Genomic DNA, 22,068 nt, shown 5'->3' with positions numbered 1-22,068 from the left:
CTCTCCCTGAATATGGTACGACCAAGGATTTCTTCCTTTGTCCTTTTATTTTTCTTCATATACTTTCTCTCTTGATAATCTCAGCCACAGCTACGGCTGTTCAGAAACAATGTCAACTACATAACTCTTCTACAGATACTTTACACTCAGAACTTAATATGTTTAAAACTGAATGCATTGTCTTTATTTCTTAATTGTGCTTCTCCTCAGGTATTTGTTATTTTGATGAGCTACACTATCATCATAGTCCAAGCTGGAATGATAAGGACCCTCTTTGACTCTTCCCTCTCTTTATTATCCTCTTCCCTCTAATAGTTATATTATCCATCTTTTCATCCACACACTTAATCTACTGTTACTCCATGGTTCAGGGTGTCCTAATGTCTAGCTTGTCTAAACTCTCTAACCGATCTCTCTACTTTTGGCCTTGTATTCCACAAACCCATTCACCATAGTCCTGTCAGAAGGATTTTTTTTAAAAAAATATTTATTTATTTATTTTGAGAGAGAGAGAGATTGAGAGAGAGAGAGAGAGAGAGAGAGTGAGAGCGAGGGAGAAAGTGTGCAAGCAGGGTAGGGGCAGAGAGAGACTCCCAAGTAGGCTCTGCACTATCAGCACAGAGCTGGATGCAAGGCTCCATCTCAGGAACCCTGTGATCACGACCTGAGTGGAAATCAAGAGTTGACCACTTAACCGACTCCACCCTGGCACCCCTAGAATGATTTTGTTATTTCTGTGCTTAATTCCCATCATGTAAGATTATATCCAAAGAAATATTCCCATTTCCTTTATTTCCAATCATCTGGTAGTTTATGGAAATTTTATGTTTACATTGTCTTTATATCTGTTCTCACTCCTGCCACCCTATCTACAGAGGGCTCTCCTTGATTCTTACATGGACTTTTCTAATACCTACTTTATTATCTCTTTAGTGACTCTTGCTTTCTGTCTTTACCTCTGTCTAAGGTAACCTTTTAATTTTCCTAAAAGCAGAACTATAGTCATCTTCCTAGTTGAAAAACATTTAATAAATGCTTAACATGTCTGTTTAACTTCTTGAAAGCCTAGTCATTTCAACTAGTCTTCTGCATGAAGCCTCTGATGATCCTCCAGTTATAACATCTATTTCTGCTGTGATCCTTTATAGTCTTCTCTTGCGATAAATTTATTCTGCTAAATTTGAGATAATATGGGAATTTATGATAATGTTTCCATAAAGTTTTAGAGGAAAGAGATTACATTTTACTGATCTTGTTTATTCTGCAGAGCCTTAACAAAATAGATGCTAATCAAAAAAAAAAACATTATCCACTGAACTGAAGGGTTATGTGAGTTAAATGGGATGGTGAGGAGAGAAAAATATTATGTAATGCAAAACTCATCTTACAAACATTAATATTTGTAATTTTTGTGTTGTCCAACAGCATATCTAGTGGATACATTTTACTATGTACATAAACATACTCAAATAAGCTTTCCCAGGTTGCCAACATCTTCATGTGCTCAAAATGGGAACTATAGGTATCATTTATGTGACACTTTAGGTTGAGATTAAAGTTGTTATACTACTACTAATAACAGAGAATCATTGGGTAAGTTTTTATCTTTAACTATTATTTACAAATACAGGTTTGAGAACCAATTATAATAAGTATATATATTTTTTTGATATTTGAATATAATATCTCAATATTACCCTATGTTCAGCAAGAACAGGACAAGATGAATGATGAACTCCATAAAGAAGAGAAAATATGGAAAGAGAAATTTAAACAGCATGAGGTATCTATTTCTTCTTTTTAAACATCATGATAATTATTCTTCATTTGGAATATTTATTATACTTGAAATGGACATTTAAAAGTAATATTGCCTAGCTGATATAGGATTTAATTTACTAAGACTTTAAAAAATTCATTAATCACCAGAAATTATCCTTGAAATATAATGCCCTAAAAATTAAAATAAAGTGGGTCAGTGAGTGAACATGTCTATGTAAAATTATAATTCTATAATTTTTTAAGATTTGAGGAAACATGCTATTATATTTCATTATGACTGAAGATGGTTATGAAAGTTACCTCATTTCTTGAACACAATTGAATGTTAAATAATTCTTGTGAATTCAAGATCATTCTAATGATATTTATTAAGTTTAAATTTACTTAACTCATTTTTATATAAGATTTATTTATATATATAATATAAATATAATATACATAATATAAATATACTATATATAATATAAATATAACATGTTATATAATATGAATGTAATATATGTTATATATAATATAAATATAAAATAAATTTATACGCAATATAAATATAAAATAAATTTTATATAAAATTTTATATAAAATTATGTTTTTCTATAAAACAGTTTTTAATAGAAATTTTTATATAAAATTATTTTAATTATAAACATGAAGTAGATAAACTTTTTATAATCCTGATATCCAGCTAAACATTCTACCTTTCTTTATCTTTCAAGTATTTTCTTTATATAAACATACTCCTGAAAAAGTAGGTTTCTACTATCCATTTAAAAAAATATATGTATATTTGACATTTAACATTGCATAAGATTGAATGGTACAGTGTATTGATTTGATGTTATATATTATAATATGATTTTCTCTATGGTGCATATTTATTTTTTTTTTTTTTCAAAAATTTTTTTTTTCAACGTTTTTTTATTTATTTTGGGACAGAGAGAGACAGAACATGAACGGGGGAGGGGCAGAGAGAGAGAGGGAGACACAGAATCGGAAACAGGCTCCAGGCTCTTAGCCATCAGCCCAGAGCCTGACGCGGGGCTCGAACTCACGGACCGCGAGATCGTGACCTGGCTGAAGTCGGACGCTTAACCGACTGCGCCACCCAGGCGCCCCTATGGTGCATATTTAAATAAAAAAGTTGGTTAGGCATGTGAACAGACAGTACATATGAATGACAAGGGAAAAAAAAGACAATAGTAATTTACCTACAGGTAACCCAAATGTTGGAGTAGGAGAGCCATTAAAATACCTATAACTATCATGCCATAGCAACATGTTAAACAGATAGATGCTAAGAAAAGAGAACTAGAATCTATAATGAAATATCAAGTATACATTACAAAGTTGAAAAGTTCAGTATGTAAATTTAAAAATTCAGGGCATAAGTTTGACAGTTTGACTCAGCAAATGAGAGCATTAGTGAAACTGAAGCAAGGTCAGCAGAAAATATCCAAATTAAAGCACAGAGAGGACAAAAAAAAATGGGAGGACAGAAGAGAGTACAAGAAATATATGACGTATAGTGAAAAGATGAAACGTGTATACTAGTAACCTTTGAAGGATAGGAGCAGAAACAGTGGGTGAAGAGATAATAGTTGAAATAGTTTAAAAGAAAATCGATCTGAACATTCAAAGTTGATTAATGATCTGTATACAGAATCAATACAGAGAAAACCACACCTGGGAGTTTAGTAGTGTAATGATTGAAATTCAAGACAAGGGGGGAAAGTTGTAAAAGCTGCCAGAGAAAAAGGCACATAACCTAAAAGGAGCTACAGTGAACTTAACAGCTGACTTCTTAAGTGGGATAGTAGAAGAAAGTAGAAGATAGTGCTAAGTGTTAATGGTTTCTTTGATCATTCGTGTTCTTTGAATCCTGAGTTTCCCCTGATTTCTGGACTCAGTTTTCATTTTCTGGAATGCATGCCTAAATACCTGTCAAAAAGATTTTTGGATGGCAAATTTTCTTTATTTTGCACACTTGAGAATAATGTCATTTTGCTTTTACAATCGAATTATTTGTTTCATGGGATATAGAATCCAGACTTATTACCATTTGGTTTTAACAATTTAAAGATCTAACTCATGTGCACATTTAGATATTTTTGCCTGTATTATCGTTGTAGATTTGACACTCCTTCTTTACATTCTTTTGAAGTTTTAGGATTTTTCACTTTTTGCATTTATTCACACAAATTTACTGATTTCTTACTGCATGCCGAGCACTTCTGAGTGTTCAGGGTACAGCAGTGGATAAAACAGAAATAACTTCTGCCTTCATGGGACTTAACGTTCCTTAGGGTTCTGAAATATTGCTGCATCTATATGAGTGTATCAGGGCATGTGTGTCTATGTGTATGTGTGAAAAGTTAACTCCACTCTTTATCTTATCTTATGGCCTTTTTTGGTTTAGAAAACATTTTTGTATCATTTTTTCCCCTTTAATCCTTCTCAGGTCTTTAGCTGTAACTCCTACTAGTGGTGTTGGAGTTTCTGTGTTGATCCTCCGCTTGAAAGTCTCTGTCATATATTTCATGTCTTTGTTGTTTTGCAGGTTGTTTTGGAAAAACACCTAACTTGGAAGTTTTTCTTTAGCCAACACCTATTTAAAGTCATTCTAGTGTGATTTTTTTGTATGAATGAGTCATATTTTTTTATTTGAATATTTTCATTTTATTTTTATTTAAAGTTATTCTTATTTAAACATATTTTTCCTAAAAAAATATTTAAATTTTTATTTAGTACCTACCTTTCCTCAGAAACTAGTTCTTCCTTCTCCTTGTTCAAGTATTTTCATTGCCTCACATCCTTTGTGTTAGCTTTTCTCCAATAGTTGCTGAATTTTGTTGACCTGTTTACTTTTGTTTTAGGACTCTAGTGACAATGACGTTTTCTCACCTAACCCAATGATCTCATTTGATGTAGTATGTGCTTATCAGCTCTCGTAATAGTTGAGAAAGGATAAAATGTGTGACTAGGCTGGTTCTTCATATTGCTTATATGTATGCTCTACCTTGCCTTCCTGGTATCATCATCTCACCAAATAATTCCCTGTGTCTGCAGTCCCTGTGCTAGCTCTGGGAAAGTTTAAAGTCCTTTTCCCCTACACAAATTTTGGCTTGTGGTTTTTCTCGCTTTTTCTCTGTACTATTCTAATTTCATATGCTTTCTATCTTCAAGGAATTCCCCAATTTATATCTGAGTGGCTTAATATAGTCATAATATTAGAATGTCAACTTACTAACTTGATCAAATCTCTCAAATATTTTAAAATATTATATCCTTTAAAATAAATGGCTTTTGTTCTTCTAAGTGAATTTTATAGTAACTTCATTATGACTTCAAGTTAACTATTTGTTTTCAGCCTATATTTTATATGATATTTTAATAATATTGTTCACTTATACTGGTATTTATCTTACTTTACTTTAGGAGTTTATTAAAAAGTTGCATCTACAAATAGAAGAAGAAAGAACAAGATTTAAAGATCTGCAAGAAAAAGAAAAAATGCGTTTGTTAAAACTGCATCATAATGCAGCTGTAAAAATTCAAGCTAAATATAAAGCATTTGTGGTCTACCAAAAATATGGTCCAATCATAAAAGAACAAATAGAAAGTAAGAAAAGGAAAGCACAAGAGTGGAAAGAAAAAGAAGCAAAAATACGACAGATGGAAGAAGAAAAACGAAAGAGATTGGAGGAAGAACAAAAGATTGAAGAAGAGATAAAAAAGCAGAAGCAAGAGGAAAGGGAGAGGAGAGAAATAGAATATGAAGAAAAAAAGAACATCGTGAGAAGAGAAAAAGAGCAACTATTAAACAAGGAAAAATTAAGATTAAGAAGAGATGCAAGCAGACAGCTAATAATAAGTAGAGCATTAAAGAAAGGTGAATATAATGCAAAACATTTAACTGTTGAAGATACATCAAAGAATAAGGATGATATAGCCAAAAAGGTAGGGGAGGAAAAGTCAAAGGAGTGGGAAGATGTTCCCCTCTGGCTAGTTGAACAATCAACTAAGAGAAAAAATGTAGGTAGACAGCTTGTATTAAAAGAGCCAATGCAAGTGCAATGGAAAGATTCTATACCAAACCAGGTGATTTTGGCAGAAATAGAAATGGAAGTAAAAAATGAAAACCTAGCAAAACAACAACATTCCACAAAAATCGTCACGCAAGAAAGAATATGTGAAGATGTAGACAAAAAAACCGAATTGGAATACCCAGGTCTGAAAGAAAACGTGAATGAACAGTTTCATCTGCAAGAATTAAAGTCTCAAATGCAAAAAGGGGAACATGTGAAACCTGCCATAAATGAGAATGTGAGACAAGACACCCAAACAATAATATTAGGACATAGTCAAGGAATTAACAAGGTGAAAAACAATGAAGCACAGAAAATAATCAAAGATAATCAACAGAATAAGGTACAAAAAGTAGAAAAAGAAGAGATATCAGAACAGAATGGACCACTATATGAAGAGAATAATATTTTATTAATTTCAGTGAAGCAACAACCACTAAAATTAGAAAATCCTAAAGATATAGGGGAAAATGTGATACTACAAGAACAAGAAGTTGATTTAATTTCCAAAGAAACTGAGGAGAACCGAGAAGGCAATACTCTGAATAGTGATGTGATTTTTAACAGCAGTGATTCCATGATAAATACAGAAAACAAAATAAATGAGCAAGATTATACTTTAGGAGGAAATGCTCTTTGGGAAGATTTGGGAGGTTTTGATGCAAAAAATTCCTTAGTTTTTAAAGAAGTAAACTCTCTTAAGTCTCAAATTAAAGAAACCGCAGAAGAATGTCATAATAATAGAGCTGAATGTGAAAATATTGTGACCTGTACTTTACCAAAGTCAACACTTCTATCTTCTATTGAAGAAAAGAGGCTAGCTTGGATAAAATCATTTAAACCTTGGTTTGAAATTTTCAAGCAAAATCAACAAAAGGAAATTGTTAGGACAAAGAGACCTGTAAAATGCCCAGCCAACACGATGCCTCCTTTGAATACACTAGACATTCTTCAGTGTGGCCCTTGGAATACTTTACAGCAGGTATTTTATAACTTTATAATACTTTTTCATATTTAATTACAATTAGTTCTCTAAAATGTAACTTTAAAAATACCAGTAGAAGGCATATTTTGTATCCAAGAATTTTGCCTCTTTTTAAAAAAAAATAATATTTATTTATTTTTGAGAGAAAGAGAGAGCACAAGTGGGGAAGGGCAGAGAGAGAGAGAAGGAGCCGCAGAATCCAAAGCAGGTTCTGGGCTCTGTCTGCACAGAGCCCAATGCGAGGCTCTAACTCAGGCACCATGAGATCATGACCTGAGCTGATGTCGGACCCTCAACTGACTGAGTCACCCAGGTGTCCCAAGAATTTTGTCTCTTAATCGGTGATATTGCTAATGAGATATTGCCCCCATTTGAGAGGAGATGTATTTAAAAGATCTCAGTTAAAATTATTCAAGTCATCTTCTTTCTCAGTGAAGCACTATAAAAAGTTTTGGTTTATATCTTGAAGCCATGTTCAGGGTTCCTGTAGCCATTATTAAGCTTCTAAGAATGGAGGCAGCTGGGAATTTAGTGTTGAATTAGAATAGGAAATTCCAAAACTGACACTCAGTTACTTTGCTATAGTTTTGGGCACAATACCACCTACTGGTTTGTTTTGGAATGAAGTGGATTTCTCTGTACTTGACAAGGGCTGTGAAAGAAGGGCTTACAATAGAAGACTCTAGAATTTAGTCATGTGCTATATAAACACGGTGCGTATATACTGACATTTAAAATAATTGTCATCAACTGCTACTAATTTCTATGTTTATAAAGCCCATATTTCAACCAAAATTAATACAGAAACTAACAGATATGTAGAAAAACAGTAAAAAAAAATATTTCAAGTGGTATAATACTAGAAAGGACTTCATGATTAAAATACATATATTTGTCTAGGGCCGGAAACTGAAATGTATTCACTAAAATTTATTTAGTTTTTTGATATAGACAGATGCCTATGAAAAGAAATATTCATGTTAATATATATGAATTTTTAAAATTCATTCACTCAACTAATATTTATCTGTCCAATATGATAGATTAATATGTATTGTTGAAGGGACAGAAAGAAACCTATCTTTGACCTTATGGAGCTAACTTTGGTACACAAAAAGGCTTTAAACAAATAAATACACTGTTAAATACATTACTACAGATCTGGATAATTGCTATAAATAAGATTTCAGAGATTCTGTGATAGGGTAATAAGATAGTTGGCTTTAAAGAGATCTCTGGAATGTGAAAAAGCAGTATAAAGAACAGAATTACTTTAAAGTTCCTCTACTTCCTAGGCAATGTATTTTTCATTTCCATCAGATCTGTAGGGCTACCTATAGAATCACTCATTAACTCTTCTATTAATTTTTTTCTTTGGCTATGTTATCTCTGGAATCATTCTTTTTCTACTTTCCCTAAGATGTTAGTGCAGGCATTCTTTTTCTTTTTCCTTAAAAATTTTTTTTTTAAGTTTTTGATAGAGACAGAGTGCAAGTTGGCGGGGGGGAGGGGGGTGGACAGAGAGAGAGAGGGAGACACAGAATCCAAAGCAGGTTCCAGGCTCTGAGCTGGCAGCACAGAGCCTGACGTGGGGCTTGAACTCATGAACTGTGAGGTCATGATCTGAGCTGAAGTCTGATGCTTAGCCAACTGAGTCACCCAAGTGCCCCTAGTGTAAGCTTTCTGAATTTATAACATTAGCTACTAATTTTTACTTTGGGTAATTTTCTTTATGTATATGTTTGAGCTAGGCCTGAGTGACAGATTCATGCTCACTGTGTACTTGTTTCTAATGTAAACTGAAGTTAGAAAAACAATGGTGCTCTTTTCTTTCATTCTGGGTCTTTGCTCTGTTCAACAAGAAGAGCAGTGAGGAGGTTAAGATGTGTGAACCTGTCTGCTTGGTGTTTCTTCTCCTATCCACTCTGTTTCTTTTGTGAAACTCTTGTCAATGTGTGTAAAGTGAGGATTAACCCTCTTATTTCTTAGAGCAAATCCTTGCAAACTGTACTGTGTATACAGATCACCTGGAAATTAAAAAAATTTTTTTTTCAACGTTTTTTATTTATTTTTGGGACAGAGAGAGACAGAGCATGAACGGGGGAGGGGCAGAGAGAGAGGGAGACACAGAATCGGAAACAGGCTCCAGGCTCCGAGCCATCAGCCCAGAGCCTGACGCGGGGCTCGAACTCACGGACCGCGAGATCGTGACCTGGCTGAAGTCGGACGCTTAACCGACTGCGCCACCCAGGCGCCCCTTTTTTTTTTTTTTTTTTAATTTTTTTTTCAACGTTTTTTATTTATTTTTGGGACAGAGAGAGACAGAGCATGAACGGGGGAGGGGCAGAGAGAGAGGGAGACACAGAATCGGAAACAGGCTCCAGGCTCCGAGCCATCAGCCCAGAGCCTGACGACACCTGGAAATTTTAAAATGCTGATTCTGATTCATTGGGTCTAGTGGCTAGTCTCAATGCTCTGCATATTTTTCAGTGCCCTTGGATGATGCTGTTGGTGCTGGTCCATGGATTAATTTGAGTAGAAATGTTGTAAAGGACACTGTAATCCTCTAACCACTACTCACGCAACTATTTCAAACATTTAATTTTTCTTTGAAGCATCAAGTATGCAGCATAAAGTTGAAAGATATTTATGAATGTGTCTACAAATGCAGCAGTGTTATAAACTACCATCTTGTAATGACTCTGGTAGATGGTTTATCTTGGTGTCATTATTCACTACTACTACTGACCCATGACTCCCTTACTTTGATTTTCTAATCTCTTAGCTCCACGTCTTTGTCCTTATCTTGATCAGTTGCTGCCATCTTTGGAAGGCCCTTCTGGAGGAGACCTTTAGAAGAGAAAATTTTACTCTTCTAGAATTTCACCCAATGATGAATTCATTTTGCTTATATTAATCTCTCACTTTCAGCCTTTGGCTCATGAAATTGGGTCTGCCTCTTTTCTATACTGCTTTACATATGGCCAGGCAAATAGTGGTTTTCATTACTCGACTGTTGGATGAATGAGTGGGAGGAGGGATAAGTGGATGAATAAATAATTCCAACTGAATGTTGACTTTATTCTCCATATTACTACTAGCTTCACAACTTAGATAGAAGGTATTAATGAAAAAAGAAATTAACAGAAAATTTATTTAAGTAAAATTTAATAAAGTACTAACAAGCCCTATATCAAGTAAGATCAGGGTCCTAATTCTGTATCTTCCATTTACTGGCTGTGTCACCTTGGGCAAGGTGCTTGATTTTTCTGAGCCTCAGTTTTATCTTCTATAAACTGGGAAGAGCAATATCTATTGGATAGGATTGTTGAGTTTTGAAACAATATATATGAAGATTATAGCCTAGGACTCCTAGTATATATAATAGTTATTGTCAAACTTGGATCTCAAGCAAAGATTATTGATAACTAATATACATTTTTTTCTAGTTAATTCATTTTTATTTTATTTTTGGTATTTTGTTACTAACGATAACTTGCTTCAAATAACCGTAAAAAAGGTACTAAACTTAAGGCTTTTCTTATATGTCTTTATAACATGGCATGAAGGATAGCATCTCAGCTGTTGATTAACTTCTAGATCAGAATCTTTCACATCCTTATACAAGGCAAATTGTAATAAACTGGTGTTGTAATGGTACATGCACTACTAAAAGTTAGATTCTGTTTCATTTAAGCCAGTAATTACTCAGATTCAGTCTCTTTGCAGCTGATTTTTCAAATGATATTATTTAAAGAGATTTAAAATTGTGTCACTGAACAGATGTTCTGCCAAAAGCAAAACCAAGAGTCATGACTTTCATTATTTTTGTAATTACAGTTTACATAGATGACTGACACTCCTTATGTTGAACTCGAGAATAATTGAGACTGAAATCTCTAAAATCATACAGCTATTTTAGGTCATTTTATGTACCATGATCTGTCAAGGATTTAGGGACCTATAGATGATTATTAAGTAGAAAACTGATTTGTTATCTTGTATTAAAATATAATGAATGGGTCAAAGGTTCTATAGGTAGAACAGTTTTTTCAAGTTATAAGAGTTTGAAAATATTAGTATCTGAAATATCTTCATATTACTCACTATTAAGGAAAGAAACTGTGAATGCTATTAGTACATTTTAGTTTTGCCGCAGGGCAATTTATTCCTTCATTTATTTCAGAAGCATTTAGTGAACATCCACTATGCTTCAGTTGCTCTTTTTCAGGCTGACCATGAAGTGGTGAATGCCTATGAGTATTAATTTTATATTGACCTTAATATTTGGGGCATAAAGCAGTTTTATTTGATTATTGCCATGGATAGATCAATACATGATTAATATAAAAATTTATTTTGATCTCATGTTTGGCAAAACCTAGGGTAGGATAGATAATAAATTGCTACATCATAAGGAAATTTTAAAATCTTCAGTAAAAGGGAGGAGGAAATATTATTGAAATGCCTCATATTCGAAAGTGGATACCATTAACAAGGACACTGGAGCAGTTGTCACTTCTTTACTGTAATTAAATTAAACTAGAGAAATGACCACATCATAAAAACTAGAACCTTATTGTTTACATAGGTGATTGTAAGCAGCGTATTATGAAGTCAAGCAAGGTAATATACATTAGAAGGTAGAGAAGCATTTGTTACTATAAATCTGCAGTTGTGGAGTTTTCAGGGTTTTTTTTTTTTTAATATTTATTATTGAGAGAGATAGAGCGTGAGCGGGGGAGGGGCAGAGAGAGAGGGAGACACAGAATCTGAAGCAGGCTCCAGGCTCTGAGCTGTCAGCACAGAGCCTTACGAGGGACTTGAACCTACAAACTGCGCGATCATGCCCTAAGCCAAAGTCAGACACTTAACTGACTGAGCCACTCAGGTGCCCCAGGAGTTTTCAGTTTTTAAGTGCTTAGTTCTAAATAGTGTTTTCACTTTTTAGTATAGAGCTAGCTTCCCAATTACAGAATTTATAGGTTCTCTTGTGGACAAATTAAATGGGTAATATTCTGTGGCTTTCTCAACACAAATGGATGAATATTTTTCTTTCTGAGATACCATAAAATAGAAATTTGTTTCAAAAGTTATTTTAGATTATAATAACTGAAAAATTCCTGAAATAATTATACTAAAAACTTATTTCACCTGAAATTTAAAAAATATTATTACTTTTGCTATTTAAAGTAAGGAGTGGGCTTAATTCCTTCCTTATACCTCCAGGACCATATGGTCTTCCATTCACTTATATAAACATGTAAATTTAAAACTTTCAGTTTAATTTAATGCATAGGAAATATTCCATATGAAGAGGAGTTACTGTACTTAGGAGTTTTGTACTTTTTCTAGATTTTTCTGAAGCAATAGTGCTTTGAATTTCAATAGAACATTTTTTGAATCTCTGTTTTCAGTATGATATATACTAGACTCTTCTTATGAAGCTAATAATATTAAAATTTCTTTTCAGTACATGGGAAACCTGGCCTCAGGTAGGATTTTTGATATGAAATGTGTGAAAGTATTCTTACTATACAATGATTTAGCATATATAGTTATTTCAGTGCATGGACTCTATTATACTGAAGAACCAACATATTATATTTATTGTTCTGCCATTTTACTTATGTGAGAGTTCTTGAGTTTAATAAGTAGAGTGCTTTTCAGCAATCCAAAAATATTCCTGTTATCTGACATATTCTTGTGGAACTTTAAGTGTAATCCTTAATATACATACCACAAAGTTGAGCACATTCTTTGATATTGAATTTTCTTCAGTTAAAAAGACTAAAACCAAAAAGAAAAGTTGTTTAAGAAAAAAAGCTTTGTGAAGTATTGAGTCCACAGTAATATCTCAGTAATAAGAAATTTCATAAATGTATGGTCTCCAAAGTATTTGGAAATACAGGAAAAAATATACCATTCATGATTTGTTGTATCACAGATTCTATATGCTTTGAGTATATTAGTAAGGAATGATTCATACCATTATAATTCAGAGGACTTGTAAAATGAAATTATTTTTATTACATGGTTTACTTATTATTGCATGGTTCTATTTTTTTTTAAGTTTTTTTTTTAATTTTTTTTAACGTTTATTTATTTTTGAGACAGAGAGAGACAGAGCATGAACAGGGGAGGGGCAGAGAGAGAGGGAGAAACAGAATCTGAAACAGACTCCAGGCTCTGAGCGGTCAGCACAGAGCCCGACGCTGGGCTCGAACTCATGGACCGTGAGATCATGACCTGAGCCGAAGTCGGCTGCTTAACCGACCGAGCCACCCAGGCGCCCCTTCATGGTTCTATTTATTTCAGGTTCTATAATTTCTCAAATTTTCTTTGTTTTTGGAAGATAACTGAGCTATTCTAGTTGAAGCATGGAGGGTTGGGTACAAAATCTATCCCCTGACATTTTGTGGCTCCTATTACTATCCAGGTATCCCTAGGATACAGATCTTAAACATTTATGTAGTATAGTCCTCAAAATAGTGCCAAAATAATTCACACAGAAAGTGAATTTGGTGAAAAATCAGGGAGTGAGCTAATAAACGATTATATTATTGCTTCTATGCATGTTGCTTTTTTTGTATTTGAATTGGTCATGGATGATGCATTATTTGTCCTTTCTATGTGAGGAAAAAAAAAAGAGGCCAGATAATTTAGTTGAAATTGAGTTGTTAGTAAGTCAATTTTCAATATATAGCCTTAGTGTTTTAGATGAATTATTTTAATTTTTTTATTAAAAAATTTTTTAACGTTTATTTATTATTGAGAGACAGAGTGCAAGCGGGGGAGATGTAGAGAGAGGGACACAGAATCCAAAGCAGGATTCTATCAATTCTGACTATCAGCAAAGAGCTCTATGCGGGGCTCAAATGCATGAACCATGAGATCATGACCGGAGCCAAAGTTGGATGCTTAACTGACTGAGCCACCCAGGTGCCTCTTAGATGAATTTTTAAAACAATTTTGCAAGGCTAATATAGTTTATATTCATTATTTTTAGATAATATTACGCGCTCCAATTTTCTTGCATTCTCTAGGTTACAACAGTTACATTTGAAGATTTGCCAGGTTGTAGTCTTTCCACACTGGCAGAGTGTCCAAATCTTCAATTTCTGTCTCTTCGACGCTGTGGATTAACTTCTTTGCACAGCCTGAGTAACTGCAAAAAGCTGAAGCACATTGATGCACAGGTATGTCCTCCATTCTCCTCATTATTTATCCTATAATAAAATATAAAATGGACTTATGCTTACATGTTAGAAATGATAATTTTAAATAAATGTTTTCTATAATAACCTATAACTCAGGGTCTAAGGAGATCAAGGGCCAAAATTTGTGAGAACCATTGAGGAAAGATGATTAGGAAGTATGACCTGGAATCACTTATCTCTATTTGCAGATGTTTTTGTTACTTTTTGCTGCATAACAAATGACATTACTTAGTAAATTAAAACAACAACCATTTTATTTGCTCTTGGTTCTGTGGGCTGTGAATTGACGCCTGGGTTTTCTGGGCATTTCTTCTGCTTCATGGTTTGTTGACTGAGTCTCTTATGTAATTTGAAGCTGGGGCTGGAATGTCCAAAAGGCCTTTTCTTGTATATCTGATGCCTTGGGAGGTTGGAATTTCAATCTTTCTTTCTCTCCTCTCTCTCTCTCCCTCCCTCTCACTGTGTGTGTGTGTGTGTGTGTGTGTGTGTGTATGTGTCTGTCTCTTCCATTTTGAGCTTCTTTACAGAATCGCCCAGTCCCACCAGAAAGACAAATCTCCAATATTCAAATGCTTATCAAGCATCTGCTGTCATCCTGCTCACCAAGTCTGAATTTGTGTGAGAGGGGACTGGGTCGATGTGTCAATACTGGGTTGGTGAAATTTATTGGGGCCTACCAAAGTTACCCATTGGCTCCTAAAGAGTCACATCCTTCCCACATGCAAAATACACTCATGTGCCAGAAACCCCCAAATCTCACCACCTTGTGGCATCAGACTTACACTCGAAGCACAGAATTTTCTCATCTAAATCAGACCCAAGTGGAGATAACATGCTCTTATAGAGTTCTTTCAAGTCCGAGATCTGTGAGATAAAATGAGAAGTTATCTTCTCTCACTGTTCTCTCCCCGGTAACACCCTCACAGACCGTGGTGAGATAGGGCTTGATTAGTTACAATAGTCATTCCCATTCAAAATGAAAGAAAACAAGAAGCCCATAGCAGTGCCTGTTTCATAGCTGAACACATATCATTTCCTTAATGAGGACTCAGTTCTGCTCCATAAAAATAGTTTTCTATGACTCTGGGTTCTGCCCACTGGAGCAGACTGAAGTGTTCTTCAGAATTCTGAAGAAGACTTGAGAAGTATTCTCAAGGCATACTTCTTTTTCCAGAAGGAGTGCTGTTTGCACCTGAGAATTTTTCTCAGCCTGTTTTTTTCCCATAGAGGATGGGGGCAGGTGTTGTTGCTTGAGGCTTCTTTTCATTTGACTTATTCTTTTCAGTTCACACAGGCAGTATTTCCACCAATCTGATTTTCTTTTAAAACTTTCTGGATTTCTTATGCTTCTTATTAAGTTCACTCCATTAGACAAAGGCTTTATGCTCATAAATATTTCGAGGGGGGATGCTATGAGACTACTCCCTTAAGATTCTTAAAAGCCCATTTATCCTTCTGTGGTCTTAAAAAATAGAATTGCTGGGGCACCTGGGTGGCTCAGTGGTTAAGCGTCTGACTTCAGCTCAGGTCATGATCTCACAGTTTGTGAGTTCGAGCCCCACATCAGGCTTATTACTGTCAGCATGGAGCCCGCTTTGGATCCTCTGTTATCCTCTCTCTCTCTCTGTCCCTCCTCTTCTCCCTCTTGTGCTCTCTCTTGCAAAAAAAAAAAAAAAAAAAAGAATTGCTGTTACATCCTAGACACATGATCTTGACACTGAACCAGTATTATGTATTGCAGAGATATGTATGTGTAGTAAAAATATAAACGTACACATGAGATAACATACCTAATTCACAATATTGCTGTTCTTTGGAGAGGAAGGGAGCAGAAGGGACTGAGGAAGGGAAGTGGGGAGATTTCAACTTGTTGCAGTCTTTAAAATGATAGTTTTAAAGGAACTATGACCAAGTGTTCACTTTTGTTCATTTAGATTGCTTGAAATGTTTTGTTACATGATCATCTGTATTCTTTATTTTGAAAGATTATTAATAAGTACAAAATTAGTTAATAATTTATTAGATTACTTACTATTTTCATCTAGATACCATAACATTCTACATATTTGTCTTAAAGTCAGAGATTTGGATGTATGCTTGGAGATCACATCTCACTCTTTCTCTTTTTGTAAGCCTTAAATGTTTCATTAATAAGCCATTGAAATAAAACTAATTACATTTGTTCTTTGTTTTAGGAAAACCATATTGAGTCTATCAATTGTGAAAATTTGGAAAATCTCTGTGTTGTTCTTCTTAATAAAAATCAACTGACTTCTTTTCATGGTTTGGATGGCTGCACTAATATCCAAAATCTTGAACTTTCACATAATAAAATCACTCGAATTGGTAAGAGCAAGGGAATTTGAATATACTGACATTTATTTCTCATTATTACATTTTGTTTCATTTATTCCTTTTCAAGAACAGGCCGCCATCACTAATTTGCTTATTTTATTTGTGCCATACTTACCTAATCTTTTATCCAGGTGCATGAAGGAAGTAAAATTATTTTTAAAATATATAAAGGGAATATGCTCCCACCACTGGTAAATGGCTAGTTATTAGTAGCTCCTTAAATTACTGTATTCACTGACCTGTTCCTGTTTTTATAACCAGTAGTGATCTGAGCTATACTACAGAATCTAATACCCTGGCTTGGTTCCATCATATGTTTATGGATCCTATGCTTTCTGCACTTAGCAACTGTCATAACTGTTCCCTAAAAATCCCTGTCATCACTCCTTTCCTTGCCTACATACCCTACTTGTACTAACCTTTCCTTTTTTAGATAAGGCTATCACCACATGAAAGAAAGAATTCATCAGTTTGCATCACCCTAATCTTTTCCATCCTTCCATCTGTATATCTGTATCCCTTTTTATCTATGTCTGTTTCTACCCTCATACTTTATAATCCATATAATTCAGCAATGAAAATGTCTTTTCTTGTTTAAGGCCAGTCCTTATATTTTCTAAGACTGTCAGTTTCCTTTGATACTTTATTCTATCATTTATCACCTGTCTTGTGTCAAACACTTCCTTTTGCCATTCACTTCTACCATTGCCTCATTGCTCTTACCCTTGACTGTCAAGTTTTGTGAAAGTGTTCTGTTTGTGCTTTCACTTTTTACTATCCAACTTCCCTCCTCTTCCTACTGAAATTCAACTTCAGCTTACTTCTAGACTGCTAACAGTGGGATCACTCTAAAATAAAAATCTCATACTTCTTAGTGCCTGGCTTAAAATTCTCTGTTCGGTTTTCACTTAACTTGTGAAATTCTCAAGGGCCTTGATAGGGGCTTAAATAACGGTTAATGTATAATCAAGATTGCCAAAAAGTCAGGAACTTGATAAAAATTTTACTCTGGGGCACCTGGGTGGCTCAGTTGGCTAAGCATCCCAATCGTGGCTTCAGCACAGGTCATGATCTCCTGGTTTGTGAGTTTGAGTCCCACGTCGAGCTCTGCACTGTCAGTGTAGAGCCTGCTTGGGATTCTCTCTCTCCCTCTTTCTCTGACCCACTTGCTCACTCTCTCTTTCAAAATAAATACATAAACAAGTTTAAAAAAAACTTTTTTACACTGGAATAATACTAATAGCTTAAATTTTTGGACCCCCCAAAAGGTAGTCCTTTCCACCTTCTCCTTACTATAATCATTAGGAAATGTGATCTGGACTGAAATTTCAGCGAGTGGGATGGGAGTAGATGGGGTAGTGGAAGAAAGCTCACTTTCCCATTTGATTCTATTTTATTTTTGATATGTGAAACAGACTACATTAGTCAAATTACATTAAAAAAGGCATACTCAAAGAGATCATTCTTTTTTCCCTGTCTTTTTACTCTGTTTCATATCTACTTTTTATATAGATATTTTGTATATATGCACATATAACATGTATATATGTATACAATGTATGTATATCACTTATGTGTATATATGTATATGTAAATATACATTTACAACATATATCTAAGAGATACATGTATACATGCTAATCCTTTCACAAAAGAGAATATTTGGGGTGCCTGGGTGGCTCAGTTGGTTGAGTGTCCGATTCTTGATTTCAGCTCAGGTCATTATCCCACAGTTCTTGAGTTCTAGCCCCATATAGGATTCTGCGCTGACAGTGTGGAGACAGCTTGGGACTCTCTCTCTCTCCCTCTCTCTTTGCCCCTCCCCAGCTCTCACTTATGTGCACACACACACACACTCTCTCTCAAAATAAATAAACAAAACTTAAAAAAGTAAAAAACAAAAACAAAAGTATAGAATATTTTAAGTACTGTCCATTATGTTGATTTTTTTCACTTAACAGCATGTTATGGAGTTCATAGCATTCTTTTTTCATAGTTTCATAGTATTCAGTTCTGTGGATGGATAAGGTTTTATTCCACTGGTTCCTGGTTGAGGAACATTGGGTGGTTTCTAATCTTACACATTTGCCATAATACCTAATTGGATACCTATATCATTTCATACTTTATCAGTTATATCTTTAGGTTAATGTTCTGCAATATATATTGCTGATGCAAAGGACATCTATAATTTGGGAAGATAGTGTCAGGAACATTCTATGGGTTTAATTCAATTATTTTTATTCTTTTTCACTCTTGTTAACATAAATGTTTTTTTTAACAAAGTTTATTTATTTGAGAGAGACAGAGACAGTGCAAGTGGGAGAGGAGCAGAGAAAGAGAAAGAGTAAGAGAGACAGGGAATCCCAGACAGGCTCCACACTGCCAGCACAAAGCTGGACACAGGGCTCGAACTCACAAAACCGTGAGATCATAACCTGAGCCAGAACCAACAGTCAGATGCTTAACCAACCCAGCCACTCAGACAGCCCAGCGTAAATACTTGAAGTCTATACATTCTCCTGTAAGCACTGTTTAGTCCATAACCTCTGTGTTTTCATCAGTTCTACAATTTTATGACATATTTTGCCTTTTACCTAAGATTTAAAATTTCTATATGGTAAGACCATTTTGTGTTGTTGCTGTTATTCTTTTTAGTTTTATTGTATTATAGTGAGAGACTTATCTTTGTGCTGCTTCTGCTTTTTGTAACTTACTGTGATTTTCTAACGTGTGGTCAATTTTCAGGAATGTTTCATGTGTACTTAAAAAGGAGGTCATTGTTTTTAGTTGGAGTATGGAGTTTACATTTTTATCTTTATGACCTACTTTCGTGATCATTTGTTGGAGATCTTCTATGTCTACTTGACCCATCATAGACTGAAGGAGTTGAGCTAGTATAAATATATTTGTTATTATTCAGTCTATTTACTTTTGTATATTCTTTGGTTTCTTTTTTATGAGTGTTGCTTTATGCTGTTTCACTGATATTCTTAACTGTGTTATCTTTATTGTGAATTTTAGCCTTGAAGTTTATAAATTCCCTTCTTTCTCTCTTTAATGCTTTGAGACTAAACTTTACCTTGTCTAACAACATTTTATTTTTGTTTGTATTTGCCTACTTGGCCATAAAACACAAAACAAAACAAAACATCTCGGAGCACTTTGTTTTAGGTATGTACTTATATACAGCATAGATTTGGTTTCTATTTTTGGATCCAATTTTAAATTTATAGCACATGGCCATTTGCATTAGTAATTAATCGTAGACACTTGGTGTTAGCACTGTCATCACACTCAGGATGATGCTATCTCTTTCTGGGAGGAGGCCTTGTTGACAATACATGGGTTCTCCCACCACTGGAGCATTTCCATTTCTTACTTATCTATTCAGTTTCCATAGGATTCCCTCTGTACCAGTGTGGAGTAGGGTGGATTGTATTGGTTGTGGATGCTTACTACCCCACTTAGAAAAAAATCAGCTTGTAATTTCATCTCCCATTTACACTGGAAGCATAGGTTGGGGTATGTTTATTTAATTGTTGCTCATTATGGATTTCTGAAGGAGATACAGGGAGAGTTGGATCTAGGCAGTTACCATCATCTTCTTTTTTTTTTTTTTAATATGGGAAAAATATAGTTGTTTTCAAAAAGCAAGCTTTTGCAGACATTTCAAGGCACACTTTTGAGAATATAATGCATAATATTCTTTAATGTGTTTATTTGCCTATGTGTCCGTGCTGCCTGCTTTGGGACTACTCATATTTTCTCCCATATGGAAATAGTGATACCTTTGATACAATTTTTATTTTAAAATTTTAGTTTACAAGACAGAAATAATTTTGTTGTTGCTGGAATGAAGGCAAGTGCATTGATAATATATGTTGCTATATTGGCACACACTGAAGCAAGCTTAACAAAAAAAAAAAGGGGGCTGTTTGTGAGAGAGATGCTTTAACTCCCATTCACTTCATTTTCATTGCCAGCAAGGCTGTATGGGATTTCTTGTAACCAGTGGATTTCCTGGGATAGGATATCTGCGTGATTTATGTGGAAACTGCCATGGTATTAATTGATGTACTTGAGGTATCTTTATGTAGTACAGAGCAAACAAGGTAAAAGACATCTTTGCTGTCTGTTGGGCACAATGAAAACACTGTATTTATTGAGTGTGAGGAGAGTATACATGAAAAAGTAGATTTTTCTGAAGACCAGTTGGAGTCTGTTTTTCATCTTTAGGAACTGCTTACAGAGATTCTGGTTGAGCTGAGGGAAAAGCATAGATTTTGTCTTTCAATGATGTATTGATGCTAAGAACCCTTATGAAGGAGCACAAAGGTAGATTTGTGTTTATAAGTTAATAGGTTACTATTCCATGCTATAATATTTCTTAAGGAGGTGAAATAAAATTGGAAGAAATACCATGTATTCTACATCTGCAGTTTCAAGTATAATTTGTTCCTAATTTTTACTAAGCTGTAGTTGTTGCAGTAAATATGTAAGGTTAGCTCTAATTACTCCTTTTATTAGAAAACTTTAATGCACATTTTTATCTGACTTCCATTGCTTTTAAGTGAATGAGAATAGAAACTGTCAATCTGCTTAGGGCAATTCATTTGAAATTATTCATTGAAATAAATGTTTTCCGTTCTAATTAAACTAATTACAGAAATAGAAACACAATGTAAAATATACTTTTTAAAAGTAGCAACTTAAAATGTAATTCTATAAATTCAAAGTTACAAAGTTAATAATATATTTTTGTTATTGCCATTAATGCTTAAACATATTGTGTGCCATGAGTAATTTGAAAACGACCATATAACATTTTTATGTTATTTTCTATAATTGGTTCTATTTTGGTAGCAAGTTTTTAAAAAATATTTATTTACTTTTGAGAGAGAGAGAGCAAGTGGGGAGGGGCAGAGAGAGGGAACTATAATCAAAGGAGGCTGGTGGCTCCAAGCTGTCAGCATAGAGCTGCTTGTGGGGCTCGAGCTCAGGAACTGTGAGATCATGACCTGAGCCAAAGTTGGACCGTTTACTTACTGAGCTACCTAGGAACTCCAGCCAGTTTTTGATTATAGAATATTTTAACTTGATCTGGAATTATTTTTGCATATTTTGAGTGTGTATAATAATTGTTTAAATTTATTAAGCTCACTTTAGTTGGTGATTATAAATATGGATTTATTTTGAACAAACAAGAGATTTTATTATACTTTTTATTAGTCTAAAATATTTTATGTTTGAGGTCCCTGGGTGGCTCAGTCGATTACGCATCTGACTTAAGCTCTGGTCATAATCTCATGGTTTGTGGGTTCGAGCCCTGCATTGGGCTCTGTGCTAACAGCTCAGAGCCTGGAGCCTGCTTTGGATTCTGTGTCTCCCTGTCTCCCTCTCTCTTTCTGCCCCTCTCCTGCTTGTGCACACTCTCTAGCTCTCAAAAATAAATAAATAAACTTAAAAAAAAGAAAATGTTTTTTTTTTTTTCCTGGAAACTTTTTATTTTCCTGTATTATTTTTTTTAACTGAATTTAATTTGGGTGATTTGCAGTTTAAATTTTAACATTTGTTACTATCTAATTATTCTATTTCATGCTTTCATTTGCCTGAAATTTCCCATAAGTAAATTTTAAGTAAA

General features: G+C 34.3%; 1 protein-coding gene across 5 annotated transcripts in view; it reads left to right on the top strand.

Annotated features, from left to right (window-relative positions):
- The window catches only part of LRRIQ1 (leucine rich repeats and IQ motif containing 1), a 215,974-nt gene that overhangs the window by 16,783 nt on the left and 177,123 nt on the right, over positions 1-22,068 (top strand). For all 5 annotated transcript variants that reach the window (XM_058741880.1, XM_058741878.1, XM_058741877.1 and 2 more), the window contains exons 7-10: positions 1,709-1,783; positions 5,215-6,846; positions 13,896-14,048; positions 16,265-16,415. In XM_058741880.1, coding sequence (XP_058597863.1) covers positions 1,709-1,783; positions 5,215-6,846; positions 13,896-14,048; positions 16,265-16,415 — 2,011 coding nt within the window. The remainder of the gene's footprint in view (positions 1-1,708; positions 1,784-5,214; positions 6,847-13,895; positions 14,049-16,264; positions 16,416-22,068) is intronic.

The sequence above is a fragment of the Neofelis nebulosa genome, chromosome 8 (genome assembly GCF_028018385.1).
Source record: "Neofelis nebulosa isolate mNeoNeb1 chromosome 8, mNeoNeb1.pri, whole genome shotgun sequence".
Taxonomy (NCBI): Eukaryota; Metazoa; Chordata; class Mammalia; order Carnivora; family Felidae; genus Neofelis; species Neofelis nebulosa.
The sequence above is the reverse complement of the archived record's forward strand: the minus strand, read 5'-3'. Positions and strand labels throughout refer to the sequence as shown.